The sequence below is a fragment of the Onychomys torridus genome, chromosome 8 (genome assembly GCF_903995425.1).
Source record: "Onychomys torridus chromosome 8, mOncTor1.1, whole genome shotgun sequence".
NCBI lineage: Eukaryota > Metazoa > Chordata > Mammalia > Rodentia > Cricetidae > Onychomys > Onychomys torridus.
In genome coordinates, this window is record NC_050450.1 from 104191871 (window position 1) to 104206148 (window position 14278).

The 14278-nt window shown below is 43.6% G+C and overlaps 1 protein-coding gene and 1 non-coding gene across 4 annotated transcripts in view; one reads left to right on the forward strand and one right to left on the reverse strand.

The window, feature by feature from the left end:
* The window catches only part of Rnf157 (ring finger protein 157), a 74404-nt gene that overhangs the window by 26749 nt on the left and 33377 nt on the right, over positions 1-14278 (reverse strand). For all 3 annotated transcript variants that reach the window (XM_036195026.1, XM_036195027.1, XM_036195028.1), the window contains exon 3: positions 696-784. In XM_036195026.1, the coding sequence (XP_036050919.1) occupies positions 696-784 (89 nt within the window). The remainder of the gene's footprint in view (positions 1-695; positions 785-14278) is intronic.
* On the forward strand, positions 13281-13383 carry LOC118590449. The gene has a single exon (XR_004945751.1). It is a non-coding gene; the product is annotated as a U6 spliceosomal RNA (small nuclear RNA).

Below are 14278 nucleotides of genomic sequence, written 5' to 3' on the forward strand. Positions count from 1 at the left end.
ACAGTGTGACACAGAATAATGGTCACTTTCTTTGCCTGTCGAACTCCCCGAAGGAAGGAGGACTCTTTTAGTCTTTTGAGTCCTTTGGTTTCTTACATATTCATCCTGAATTCCGATCCAAATGCTCCGATAGCTATCCGCACTCCTAGAGACATCCAGATGCATAGTTGGCCCACTTAATTTGACACACACACACACACACACACACACACACACACACACACACACACCCCTCAGAGGGTCTTTCAGTGAAACCCAGGCTGGCCTCACACGGTATTCTCCTGCCTCCACCTCCTGACTGCTGGAACTATGAGTGTACATCACCATGGTCAACTTAAAATAGGATTTTATATCCCTAACTCAAACATCTCATTACTACATAGCTTGTTAGGGTATCTGCAAACTTCACCTCTCCCTTAACAATACTTCTTTTTTTCTTTGTTTTAGATCCATAGACTGGAGATAATATTTAAAATGCCCGCCTGGGCAGATGAAAAGTTCTTTCTGTACAGAACAGTGCTCACATTTCAAATAACACAAACATGACAAGGCCTCATCTTAGGCCCGTGCCTCAGCAGTGCCTGGCAGTGGGCAACCAGGCAGAAGGCTGTGGGCCTGGCAGAAGCTGGTCTTCCACTCCTGTAGAGTACCTGGTCACCCCGACCTGGGACCTGGCCTGAGCCTCAGGAACTTACTTGACCAGTCTCAGTGTGTCTTTGCGGATGTTGATGAGGCTTCTCAGAGTCTTCACAGGTTCTTGGGGAGGTGGGGCAGCGTAAGGAAACTGTCAGAAACAAAGTGGAGAAAAAGTGTGTTTATAAAGACCATAACTATCCCCAACTGAAACAGGGCTCTTGGGTAAATGAAAACCAGCCCTGTGAAGAAAGGCAAGGAGGAGGAGCTGAACTCCTAACTGAGGAGGCAGTCTCTAACATAGTTAGTCAGCTTGCCCAAGGTCACTACTATGGGACCAGGATTCAATATGGTGTTCAAAAAAGCAAGATTTGTCTGCTTTTTCCCCTTTATATGAAATTTTATTTGGGTTAGTGTTCAACTCTTGGAAAACTAATTAGGAATAGAAGAAGAAAAAAAGCCAACTCCTACTGAAATTCTAAATACCAAAGGACTTACTGTGGCCAAGTTAACCACAGAAAGCTTTCCATTTGACCTCAGGTGACAGGGAAAACCTGCAAGCCCTTTTCCCCAGGGAGGACACAGTTTCCTAAGGATTTAGGGCTGAGGATAAGGAGAACCCCATCAAGTGTATAGGACAGAGGCTTGCAAGAGGCATGGGGGGGGGGGTGTCGGTGGAAGCTGAAGGCTGGCTTCATCTTTGGCACACTTCCTTCCCTGTCTGACCTTTGATTCAGAGTTCTGAGATGGTGACAGAGGGACAGAACCTCCCACTGGAGATGACAACACGCTCTCAGTACCTGGTTCTCTAGGCACACAACTCAAGGGTCTCTCACCATGCTTCATGATGCAATGTGTTCTATGAGAGTGAAGGGTACTGTCACTGCTAGGGCGTCACAGAACACACACTAACAGCTAAGAGTAGGCTAGGTGGTGTCATCTTATAGGACTACGACCATAAACACTGACTGTCCCTGATGGAACTCTCATTAGGCTGTGACTACCATTCATAAGAAGCCTACTGGTCTCAGTAGCATTGCAGTATATTATGGGTCTCCTAGCTCAAAAACTGCATCTCCTCGGTGCTGGTATCAGAAAACAGGACATTGTGTTATATTCTATCATGCCTTCAGACATTGACTGAATGTGGTTATTTTACTGAGAAAACCTTTTTTGTTGATGTTTGTTTTTCGAGACAGGGTTTCTCTGTGTAGCTTTGCACCTTTCCTGGGACTCACTTGGTAGCCCAGGCTGGCCTGAACTCGCAGAGATCCTCCTGCCTCTGCTGGTGAGAAAACAACTTAATACAAAATAAAGTACATCTGACTTTCGATGCTGTCAATGTGACTGCTGATAGTTCACACATTTGAATATGACACTTAAAAAATACTTTCAGTGGGGCAGTGGTGGAGCATGTCTTTAATTTCAGCACTCAGAGGTAGAGGCAGGCTGATCTCTTTGAGTTTGAGGCCAGTCTGGTCTACACAGTGAGTTTCAGGACAGTCAAGGCTACATAGTGAGACCCTGCCCCCCACCCTCCACACTCCACCCCCAAAAAGAAAAGAAACATTATCAAATGTCTAAAAGTCTACTAAATTAAAGAGTAGCACAGTTTGAAAACATTCAATTGGCTGTGGGACATGCCTATAGCACCTGCACAGGGGAGGGGGTAGAGAGAGGCAGAATAAGAAGCTGAAGATTATCTTAAGGTACATGGTAAGTTCCAGGCCAGGCTTGCCTATAAGACCTTTGGCTCAAAAAGAAAAAGGGGGCCACGAGTGGTGGCAAATGCCTTTAATCCCAGCACTTTGGAGGCAGAGGCAGGAGGATCTCAGTGAGTTCAAGGCCAGCCTGCTCTCCAAACCTGCTGAAAAGGAAAGGAAAGGAAAAAAAGGAGAGAAAAGGAGGGGGGAGGGGGGAGGGAAGGGGGGAGGGGAGGGGGAGGAGGGGGAGGGGAGGGGGAGGGGAGAGGGAGGGGAGGGGGAGGGGAGGGGAAGAGGAGGGGGGAGGGGAGGGAAGGAAAGAAAGGGAGCAGTCCTTTTCTTCACTGGTTAGCTGTTCATGCTGCAGTAAATAACACCCACCCACGCTGATGTCGTCAACTCCAAACTCAGGGATCAGGGAAAGGGGGGATGGGGACAGGAGCAGGAAGAGGAGAGGAAGGAGAGGAGGGGAGGCGGAGCAGGAGGAGGAGGAGGAGAAAGAGCATGGGGAGGAAGAGGAAAGGAGGAGGAAGAAGGGGAGCAGAGGGAAAGGTTGCTAGGAAGAAGAGGCTCTGTGGGAAGGGAAATGGGGCTAAGAAAGGGGAATGGGGTGAACATGATCAAAATACACTGCACACATGTATGAAATTGTGGATCAATTTTTACCACCCCCCCAAAAAAAGGTTCCTCCAAAATCATCTATCTAAATTATTTGCATTCAAATCACCTACTTTATAGTCATTACATACAAAAAATACATAAAATTTTATTTTGTAGGTGTTTTTGAAACAGTGTTTTGTTCTTTGGCTTTGCAGCCCAAGCTGGCCTTGAACACCCACATTCTCTTGCCTCAGCCTCCTGTATCGCTTAGATTATGGACATGCACCGCAATGCATAGCTGGCAACTTTTTACTTATTTTACTTTTGGTTTTCTCTGTGTAGCTCTGACTGTCCTGGAACTCATTCTGTAGACCAAGGTGGCCTTGAACTCAGAGATCCACCTGTCTCCTGAGTGCAGAACTAAAGGCATGCACCACCAGACTCGGTGCTTATTTTGATTACTGTTTTAAATTTGAATTGCATTTCATTTGTTTTATGCAGGGGTTGTGGGGCACACGTGCCACAGCACATGCATGGAAGACAACATGCAAAACCAGTTCTCTCCTTCCACCACGTGAGAGCCAGGGAGCTAACTGAGGGCTAGAGGCCAGTGCCTTTCCCTGCTGAGTAACCTCTCTGGCCTCTACCTTTTGTTTTGTTCTGTTTCTTGAGGCAGTGTCTCATGTAGAACAAGATGATCTTAAACTTCTGGTCCTCCTGCCTCTCAGCCTCTCAAGTGCTGGGGTTACAGGCATGTGCCACCACAATCAGCTACAAACATTTTTTTGTTGACACATAAGCAAATGTATGTGTATAAATGTATTATAATTAAAAGCTGCTTCTTAATGACAAAGCATTATATGATCAAGCAGAAAACTTTAAAAACAAAATGCACAAGATCAGTCATAATTTTTATTATTCACAATATCAAAGTTAATAGACAATGTTTTTTTCAGAACATATTTCTGCCTCCTTCTTCACTGTTTCACAGTATATATGATTAGATGGTCTCCTTTTCATTTATAAGCACATGGCAAACATGGGCACCATGTAGAGATAACTGCATGCTTTATTTAATCAGTTGGTTTTACTTCTTTGCTGGTATGTGTTGTAGACGCCCTGGCCCCTGCATTCTGCATGCTTGTTTGATTATTTCTTTGGGAAAAATTCCTAGGAGTGGAATTACTGGATCAAAGAGTAAGCATATTTTTAAGACTTTAAAAGCCCCATTTTGCCAAACTGCTCTGTGAGCAGCGTAACAGGAGGCTTTAATACAGGAAAACGGAAATTCTCGTCTAGCTCCCATCTGTGGCCCATTTCTTCACCCCCACTTCCTAGGCTGCCATACTAAAGGGATTTAAAACAATTTTAAATAAGCTTAAGCAAAAAGTAATTAGGCAGGAAAATCTGACACAAACACTCAGTCTATTCTAAAGCCAAAATAAATGACTTTGGGATTAAAATTTTTTTTCTGAAGTAGCAAAGTTAATCATTTCATTTGTACAGATATAGGCCCTTTAAAAAAACTCTTTGGAGAAACCCAGAGCCCTGATATAAAGCACTTTAAGGACCCTTTATTTGTTTGTCTGTTTGTTTGTTTTTGAAATGGTATCTCTCTAGGTAGTCTGTCCTGTAACTCTCTCTGTAGACCAGGCAGGCCTCAAACTCACAGAGATCCAGCTTTCTCTGCCTCCTGAGTTCTGGGATTAAAAGCATGTACTACCACTGCCTAGCTTTATGCAGTGAAATTTTAATGGGCTTATGAAGGGTCCCTAAATACAGGATGAAGAAAGGCTCAAGTACCCTCAATCTAACTTTTTAACCAGAAAACTTTGGTAAAAACAAATCCCCCCAGTGGGATCAAACGTGGGTAATTTTCACATAACAAAAAAGAGAATATAAGTAAACATTTAACTGAGTACCTATTATGTGCCATGCATCATTTGGAAATATCTCCCCCCCCCCACACACACACTTTAACTACTTCAGTGTGCATATATATGTTCCTGTGTGTGCAGGTGCAGAGGTGTGTGTGTGTGTGTGTGTGTGTGTGTGTGTGTGTGTGCGCGCGCGCGCGCGCGCGCGCGCGCACGCGGCCAGTGAGCCCTGAGGACCCACCTGTTTTCACTTCCCCTCACTGGGATTACGATCATGTGCCATGCCCAGCTTTTTATGTAGACTCTTGGAACTAACCTTAGGTCCTCAGCACTTTTTCTTTTAGTTTTTAAAAATTATGCCAGGCTGTGGTGGTGCACGCCTTTAATCCCAGCACTCGGGAGGCAGAGGAAGGCGGATCTCTGTGAGTTCAAGGCCAGTCTGGTCTACAGACTGAATTCCAGGATAGCCAGGGCTACACAAAGAAATAAACAAACATTGTGGTAAAGCATACATAACATGAAATTTACATTTTAACTCCTTCCATGCACACAGTCCCGTGGCATTGGTTATATTCACATGTACGTTATTCCGTAGCCACCATCCACTCTAGGTTAATATACTCTTATTTCCTGTTCCTGAAATGAGTCATGTCTCCTTTCTCCCGCCATGAGCTCCTGAAGGAGAGACCAACAGAGAAGAGAAGCTCAAAACCTGATGTTCGGACTACTGACACACAAAGAGTGTCAGAATTAACACCCTCCCCTGGTAGATAAAGAGACAGACCAGGCTAGGTGTACAGTTCCGTGGGGAGCACAGGACTAGCATGTGCAAGGCCTGGGGTCAGTCCCTGGTACCATAAGAAGAAAAAAGAAAGCAGTTGAGACTCAGAAGGTCCCAGAGCTTTGGAGAGGTAAGTAGAACCATGATTGGAACTGCGGAGCATGTGGGGAAAAAATCCAACCATTTCAAACAGGACCAAGCTCCACACAGGTTCTAGAACTAGTCAAAACACTCTGGAGCAGGCCTTGTGCTTAGACAGCAGCAGGTACGGAGCCGCCCCTCCTTCTGCACGTTAACAAGAGCATGTGAGGTCTCCAGAGAACAGCTTTCTTAGAGGACAGCATGTCGAAACTCTTTGTCTGTGAGGCCTGGCGGAGACCACAGAAGACAGCAGCATATGGAGGACACTGCCAGCAGCTTGCCCAAAATGCACAAAGATGTGTTACTGATGGACATTTCTGAAGCTCGATAACCCTCCCCCAAGGGTTTGTTTTTGGTTTTGTTTTTGTTGTTTGAAACGGTTTCTCTGTATAGCCCAGCTGTCCTGGAACTTGACATGTAGCCCAGGCTGGCCTCAAACTCAGAGATCCCCCCTGCTTCTGCCTCCTGAGTGTTGGGATTAAAGGCGTGCGCTACCACCACCTGGCAACCCCTAAGCTGTTTTCAAAGAACAAAGGCATTTACTCATTTGTTCAGCATTCTTACTACATTTGAGTACTGACCTGGACAGAAAAGAGTGGTAAGTCAAGCAAACTGAATCTAAGAATGACTGAAATCCCCAACACTGTGAACTCAGTACAGGAGTGCAGTGGACAGCTGTCTGAGCCATGCCCTGAAGCACCGCCCCTAGTAACAGTTATACCTGCCTACGACCTTGAGGTACCTGCCCCAGGGGCATGGCCACTTGGGGACCCTTTAGACCTGGGATGCACATATGCAGCCCCCTCTTGGCTACCTTGTGATTTGGATGCTGAGATCTTGGACCAAGAGGAGCATAATTACAGTTCGACCAGAGACCTCACTTGGTGGACCTAGGGGCCTGCCAATCAAGGTACCACTGCCTGTGTCTGTAGAGCAAGTTGCTCTTCAGCCTTTCGCCCTGGTGTCATTTTCTAGTACATGCTTCTTGCATCAGCAAAGTGCCACCTGGTGCCCAAAGATGGAACTGCTATTTTAGGCCCTTATCTGAACAGGTGTGCTTTCATATAAATGAAAGCAATCACACACTCTGAATCTTGTTTTTATCAGGCTCACTTCAAATATCTTGTTAACTATACTTAAACCAAATGAAAAAATTCATTTCTTGTCATAGAAAATATGGTAACATTACATGTTAGATAAGAACAGAACTGGCTGGGTACAGAGGCATACGCTTCTAATCCCAGCATTTTGGAGGTAGAGGCAGGAGGATCAGAATTCAAGGTCAACCTCAGCTACACAGGAATTCTGAGGCCAAGATCGGTTCAAAAACAAAATAAAACACAAAACCAGAAACCAATATTTTACTCCATTTGTAAAGTACTGAACAATCCCAGTTGTCCATTAAAAAAAGACTATATAATTCATTCATAAAAATAAATAATTCACTTCAATAAAGTTTTATTTGCATGTATGTGGAGGAGCCAGAATAAAGTGTCATATCCCCAGGAGCTGGAGTTGCAGGCAGCGTGAGCCAGCCAACATGAGTGCTAGGAATCCAACTCTGGTCCAGTGGAAGAATAGTGAATACTCTCAGAGCTGGACCTGTTCTCCAGTCCTGGTATAAAGTTTTTCACGCAGCTCAGGACTTTCTGTGCTCTTGGAGGCTGGTCTGTTCATACACACACACAGTATGAACAGTGTGAGCTGTGGACTGTCCCTGTAGATCCTCAGAAAAACTCAGTGTGCAGGTTGGTCTGTCTGTTTGTTTTTCTGACAACTTCATTGATCAGACTGTTCTGGCCGTTCTCCATGTAATGGAGACCATTCATGTGTTTTGGCCCACCTGTGAATAGGTCAAAGGAGGGGGCATGGGAGAGCTGGCTCAGTAGTTAAGAATACTTGTTCCTCTTCAATTCAACTTGGGTTTAATTCCCAGCACCCACATGTGTCCAGTCCCAGGGAATCCGATGTGCTCTTGTGATATTCATGGTGCATATACACACATGTAGACAAAACATTCATACACATAAAATAATAAAAAATAAATAATAAAAGCCAGGCAGTAGTGACGAATACCCTTAATCCCAGCACTCAGGAGGCAGAGCCAGGTGGATCTCAGTGAGTTTGAGGCCAGCCTGATCTATAGAGCGACTTCTAGGACAGCCTCCAAAACTACACAAAGAAACCCTGTCTCAAAAAACCAAAATAATAATAATAATAATAATAATAATAATAATAATATCTAAACAAATAATAAAAAAACAAATGGTTGTATCAGTTTGTATTCCAGTTAAAACTTAAAGAATTTCAGTTCAATCCCTAGTGTCTAAAAGAAAAAAGAAATGCATGCCTTTAATCCCAACACTCAGAGAAGAGGCAGATGGATTTCACTGAGTGAAATTCACAGAGTGAGTTCCAGGAGAGAACTCCAAAGCTACACAGAGAAACCCTGTCTAGAAAAACAAAAAACAAAAATAGAAAAAGAAAGAAAGAAAAAGAGAAAAAACACTTTGAACAACTCTAGAAATAAAGGAAGGTGTCAAGATAAGGCAGTAAGAGCCAAGTGGTGGTGGTGCACGTCTTTAATCCCAGCACTTGGGAGGCAGAGACAGGTGGATCTCTGTGAGTTCGAGGCCAGCCTGGTCTACAGAGTGAGTTCCTGGACAGCCAGGGCCACACAGAGAAACCCTGTCTCAAAAAAACAAACACAAAAGGTGAGGCAGTAAGAAAGTACGCGGAGCTTGCTTATGAGCACAGAGCTACAGCCATGGCCTGCATCCACCTCTGTGCTGTTCTTGCCCACTTAGTGTCTGGTTCCACAGTTCTGAAGCTCTGGAGGGCTGAGGATCACATGGGTTATTTCAGCTCCACCTCAGAGCTCTGCTACTGCAGTCTGATGCAGCTGCTCTGAGATGATAACGTTCTGATTACTGGTACACCACCTGATTCTACAGCACACAGGTCAGAGACATACTGGAGGAACAAACACTGACATTCTGTATCCCAATATGCTTCGCTGTGGACTAAGATACATTTGTGTGAGGCTCTTTTTTTAGAGTAAATGTTTCCTTACCTAAAAAGAAGCAAAGAATGCTTATTAGAAAAAGATGTAACTGTTGTGGAACTACAGACAATTCACAGAGAAGCTGTCCATACCCTCTCCTAAGCACATCACAAGGCACACACAGCCTCCCATGTGCTCTGAGGACAGCAGTGCACAACCAAGGCCAATTTACACATGTGCTTTTGGACTTCCTTTGCTTATTTTAAAATTATTTTATTATTTCCTTATGTGTATAGAGGACAGAAGAGGGTTGGGGTTTTGCTTGAATGTATGTCTGTGCATCACATGTATGCCTGGTGCCCACAGAGACAGAAAGGGCGTCAGATCCCCTGGAATTGGAGTTACAGACAGTTGTTAGCTACCATGTGGGTGCTGAGATCCTCGGAAGAGCAGCCAGTGCTGTTAACTACTGAGCCATCTCTCCAGCCCCATAATGTTAACGTCTTATATAACAGAAGTTATTAAACCCAGAAAGCTATTGACTTATCTACAAATCTTCAAATTTCCCCACTTCCCCCTAATATCATTCTTACTCAAATTATATATATTCCCCCTCCAAATTTGTATAATAAAATTTTTTGAACATAGAGAAAAGTTTAAGGAATTCTGTAGTGGTAAACAGAACATCACCTGGAATCTACATTAACACACACAAGTCAGGTGTATGCACACTCCTTTAATCCCAGAACCTGAGAGGCAGAAGCAGGCAGATCTCTGTGAGTTCAGGCTAGCCTGCTCTACAGAGCTACACACTCTGTCTTGGAAACAAGCAAGCAAGCAAGCAAGCAACAAAACCAATATGCTACAACCCATCTTGGTGATACAACCCTGTAATCCCAGCACTTGGGAGGTGGAAGCAGAGGATCAGGAGTTCAAGGCTACAGAGTAAGCTAAAGACCAACCTGGGCCATATCAGACTTATCTGGGGGTGGGGGGTGGGGGACACAAGGTATATTTGTTACTGTGCTCTGCCCCTTAGAGTATACTGGTCTTTAATAGATTAGTTAAATCATTCTTAAAAGTAATGATCCATTTTTATTTGATGCCTGATTTTCCTCTGCTTTCCCTACTTCTAAGCCCTCGGCTATGGATGCCCCCAGAGCTTCCCAAGACTACTTTTTGACTGATGATGCTTTAGAATGTTCTTCCACTGGTTTCAGTGGAGACTAGTTTAGTCTCCACTTGAAAACTGTGATGTGAATATGGATTGCCTATTGAACCAGCCATGTCCCTGAGACAGACAAACTACCACGCCTGCTGCAGACCAGAACAACATGTTCTGAATCAATAAACTCCCTTTGCCCTTATTTTCTGCCAGTCTTAACTGCAGTTTAGGAAGATGTAGTCACAAAACCAACAGGATGCAAAAACTTCCCTTTCACTCAAAACTATCAAGGTGACCCCAAGTGTCACAGGATGACTTTAAACAAAAATACTGTGTTTGGATTTAGCTATCTAAGAAATTCACCCAAGAAAGCACTCTCGATTGCCCACTTACTACCCTGAAGGGTCTCCTGGAAGTAAGCACACAGGACCAATGTGACAGCTATATGATATCACACCTAATGCTGACCTTGTCTAATTAAGCAATTATCCAATTAAGCAACTCTCTGTTAACATAATAGATAACAAGAATGTGAAAACAGCCTATCTCAGAGCAAGGCAAACAAAACCATACACATCTTGCTTAATGACATCCAGGGGAGGTTTCCCTTTATTCTCAGGATCTGGGTTTTGACTTAGCAGCCCTCTGACTCTACATAGCTATGAGAACTGCTTATGACAAACAAAACTCTGATTCCAGGTCCCTGTGAAGAGACACCTCCCCTCAGCAGACTGAAACTCTACCCAGTTGTACTGCGATTCTAAGATTGTCCTGAAGGAGACAGGCTACTTTAGTTACAAAGGCTCCTTGACTAAGACCAACTAATTTTAGGAGGAGATAAAATGCGGAAAGCAGACACAGTCATCTCTTCCTTCAAGTGACTGGTAAATAATGACTAATGGTCAGAACAACTTCTTTCAGACAAGCTACCCTTCCTCCACACACACTTCCTGACTCGCCTAGTAACACAGCTCACAAACAAAAATCTACTTTCAAAGAGGCAATTCTGAAATGCCTGACATTGTACATGAAACATATGCTTAAAGAGGCAAATACAAGGGCCAGCTGAGATAAGATTTTAAAATAGTGCGCGCGTGCATGCACACACACACACACAGATATCCTGAAGTTCTTAGGATATACCTCTCATCTCTGGCTGTAGAAAAGAGAAGTACTATGAAAATCAGAAATAGTTAATTCTGTAAGCCAATTATGTGTAGAATCTCAGCTACTGTAGCTGGCCTGTGCATCTGGAGATGCAGCCATTGGAAGAAAGTCATTACTAAATCATTAACTATGAGACTACATTTTCTCTAGCTGGTCCTGAAATAAAGATATCCTATTAAGGAGAACAAATGGTATAAAATAAAAAAGTCGGGGGCTGGAGAGATGGCTCAGCAGTTAAGAGCACTGACTGCTCTTCCAGAGGTCCTGAGTTCAATTCCCAGCAACCACATGGTGTCTCACAACCATCTATAATGAGATCTAATGCCCTCTTCTGGCCTGCTGGGACACATGCAGGCAGAATACTGTATACATAATTAATAAATAAATAAATCTTTAAAATAAATAAATAGATAGATAGATAAATAATAAAAAAAAGTCACAGTGTATGTCTCCTAGTTTTAACTTTCTAAGTTATTAAAATAAAGATGTGGGGGAACTGATAAACATCTACTCTGAAGCTAATTTAACAAGGTGTTATTGGCTTCATCTTGTCCTGCAAAGCTCCTAAATCTTTTGAAAGTCCTGACTGCCCTTCAGACATCCCCCAAGAGCAAAGAACAGCCAAGGTTAAACCAACCAGCTGAATTATTCTCTTTGGCTTTTTTGTTTGTTTGTTTTGAAATAGGGTTTCTCTATGTAGCCCTGGCTGTCCTGAAATTCGCTATGTAGACCAAGCTGGTCTTGAACTCACAGAGATCCATCTACCTCTACCTCCCAAGTGCTGGTTTCAAAGGCGTGTGCCACCACTGCTTAGCTTTTCTTTGGTTTTTATAAAAGTCTAAGATGGTTTAAGTCATGTACACTGAAACCCAGTAGCTGCTACAATTGTATGTTCTAGATGGTCAAAGTCAGAGACAAAAATTCAGACCTCACAATATATAAAGTTAAGGACATGTGGGTTTCTCCCACACCCGGTCTATCCTCTTCTTTCTTGAGCACTCTGGTTTCCTTATATTCATCACCTCTCAAGTCACCCTTGCGAGTCCCCGCAACTCCTTGAACCATATCCTTCAATACCACCAATTCTTTCTTGAGTAAGCTTTTTTCCATGCTTCTGCTTCTTTTGACTTACTCCTGGCATACCATTAGGGTCCTGGGCTTTAGCTGGGCATGGTGGCTCATACCTATAATCTCAGTACTTCAGAAACAGTTTGAGACTAGCCTGATCTAATTAAGGAGACCTTGTCTCAAACAGACAGACAATCGGACCAACAAAGGGCTATGCTCCAAATTTAAGCAAGGTATAAAGCAAAGATAGTACAGCAGGTAATTTTTTTAAGAAGCAATTCATGGGCCAGCAAGCTGGCTCTGTGGGTGAAAGCATTCACTGCCAGCCTGACAGCTAGAGTTCCATCCCAATTCCCTGCATGTGGTGGTATTGAGTTCCCCACAATATTGTGCACCCTAATAAATTTATCTGGGGTCAGAGAACAGACAGCCACTAGAACAAAGCCAAAAATGGTGGCTAGAAAATGGGTCAGAGAAAGCCATAGCAGAAGTTGGGCGGTGGTGGTGGTGGTGGTGGTGGTGGTGGTGGTGGTGGTGGTGGTGGTGGTGGTGCAGCACGCCTTTAATCCCAGCACTTGGGAGGCAGAGCTAGCTGGATCTCTGAGTTCAAGGCCACTTTAGAAACAGCCAGGCATGGTGACTCACGCCTTTAATCCCAGGGAGTGACAGCAGAAAGTAGAAAGATTTATAAGGTGTGAGGACCAGAAACTAGAAGCTTTTGGCTGGTTAAGTTTTTAGGCTTTGGAGCAGCACAGTTCAGCTGAGAGCCATTGGGATGAGGACATAGAAGCTTCTCTGATCTTCCAGCGTTCACTCCAATAACTGGCCTCAGGTTTGATTTCATTAATAAGATCATCTAAGATTCCTGCTACACCCGCACAAGTGGGAAGAGAAAACCAACTCCTGTAAGCTGCCCTCTGACCTCTGTGTGAGTGTTGTAGCACGTAGATCCCCCAATCTCACCACACACACCACAAACACACATTTAAAAAAACCCTCAATAAGTAAATGTTATAAAAAAAAGAAGTAATTTCCACTTATTTCCCAATATCAGTAGTATAGCTTTAGTCTATAATTTTCAGCCTGGCCATTCGTACAAAGGTTCTTTTATGCTAGGTAATAATCTGTAAAAAACAAACTTTCGCTTCAGCAGCACATATACTAAAATCAGAACGATACAGAGAAGATTAACATGGCCCCTGCACAAGGATGACACATAAATTTGTGAAGCATTCCATATTTAAACATACACAAAAACAAACAAAAACACACATGCACAGCTCCATAATTAAGCAGAAATCAAAAGTTCAACAAGAGGATTAATTGACTGTCCTCTAATAAACTATGGAAATGTATGTAATAAGAAGGACATTACAACATTCTTCAAACTCTGCAACCCTGCAGGTATGGTGGCGCACACCTTTAGTGCTGGTGCTCAAGAGGCTGAGGAGGCCTAATCTCTGTGAGTTCAAGGCCAGCTTGGTCTACATAGTGAATTCCCATCTAAAAAATTAAAATTAAACATCTGTAACTCAGACTTTGAAACAGTTCACAGGAAAACAAGATCTACCAGTAGAAGGTGTGTATGTAGACAAGTTGCTTTACCCTACCAGGCCTCCATTTCCTTATGAATAAAACATAGTAAGAAGTTACCTGATAATTTATGGGATGAAAGTTTGTATTAATCAAGAAGGGGCCAATGAGAAGGCTCAGTGGGTAAAGCCATCAGATGCCAACCTGATGACCCTGCAGGACTCACATGGAAGGAGAGCACTCCCAAAGGCAGCCCTCTAACGTCTTCTTGCATGTGTAACGTATGGTGTGCACACAAAGTAAATGAATACATTTAATTAAAAATTATAAAAAACCAGCCGGGCGGTGGCGGCGCACGCCTTTAATCTCAGCACTGAGAAGGCAGAGCCAGGCAAATCTCTGTGAGTTCAAGGCCAGCCTGGTCTACAGAGCAAGATCCAGGACAGGACCAAAACTACACAGAGAAATCCTGTCTCAAAAAACCACTTAAAGGGCTGGGGATTTAGCTCAGTGGTAGAGCGCTTGTCTAGCAAGGCCCTGGGTTCGATCCTCAGCTCCACACATACAAAGAAAAAAGAAAAAAAAAAATCACTTAAGTTTTCCCAA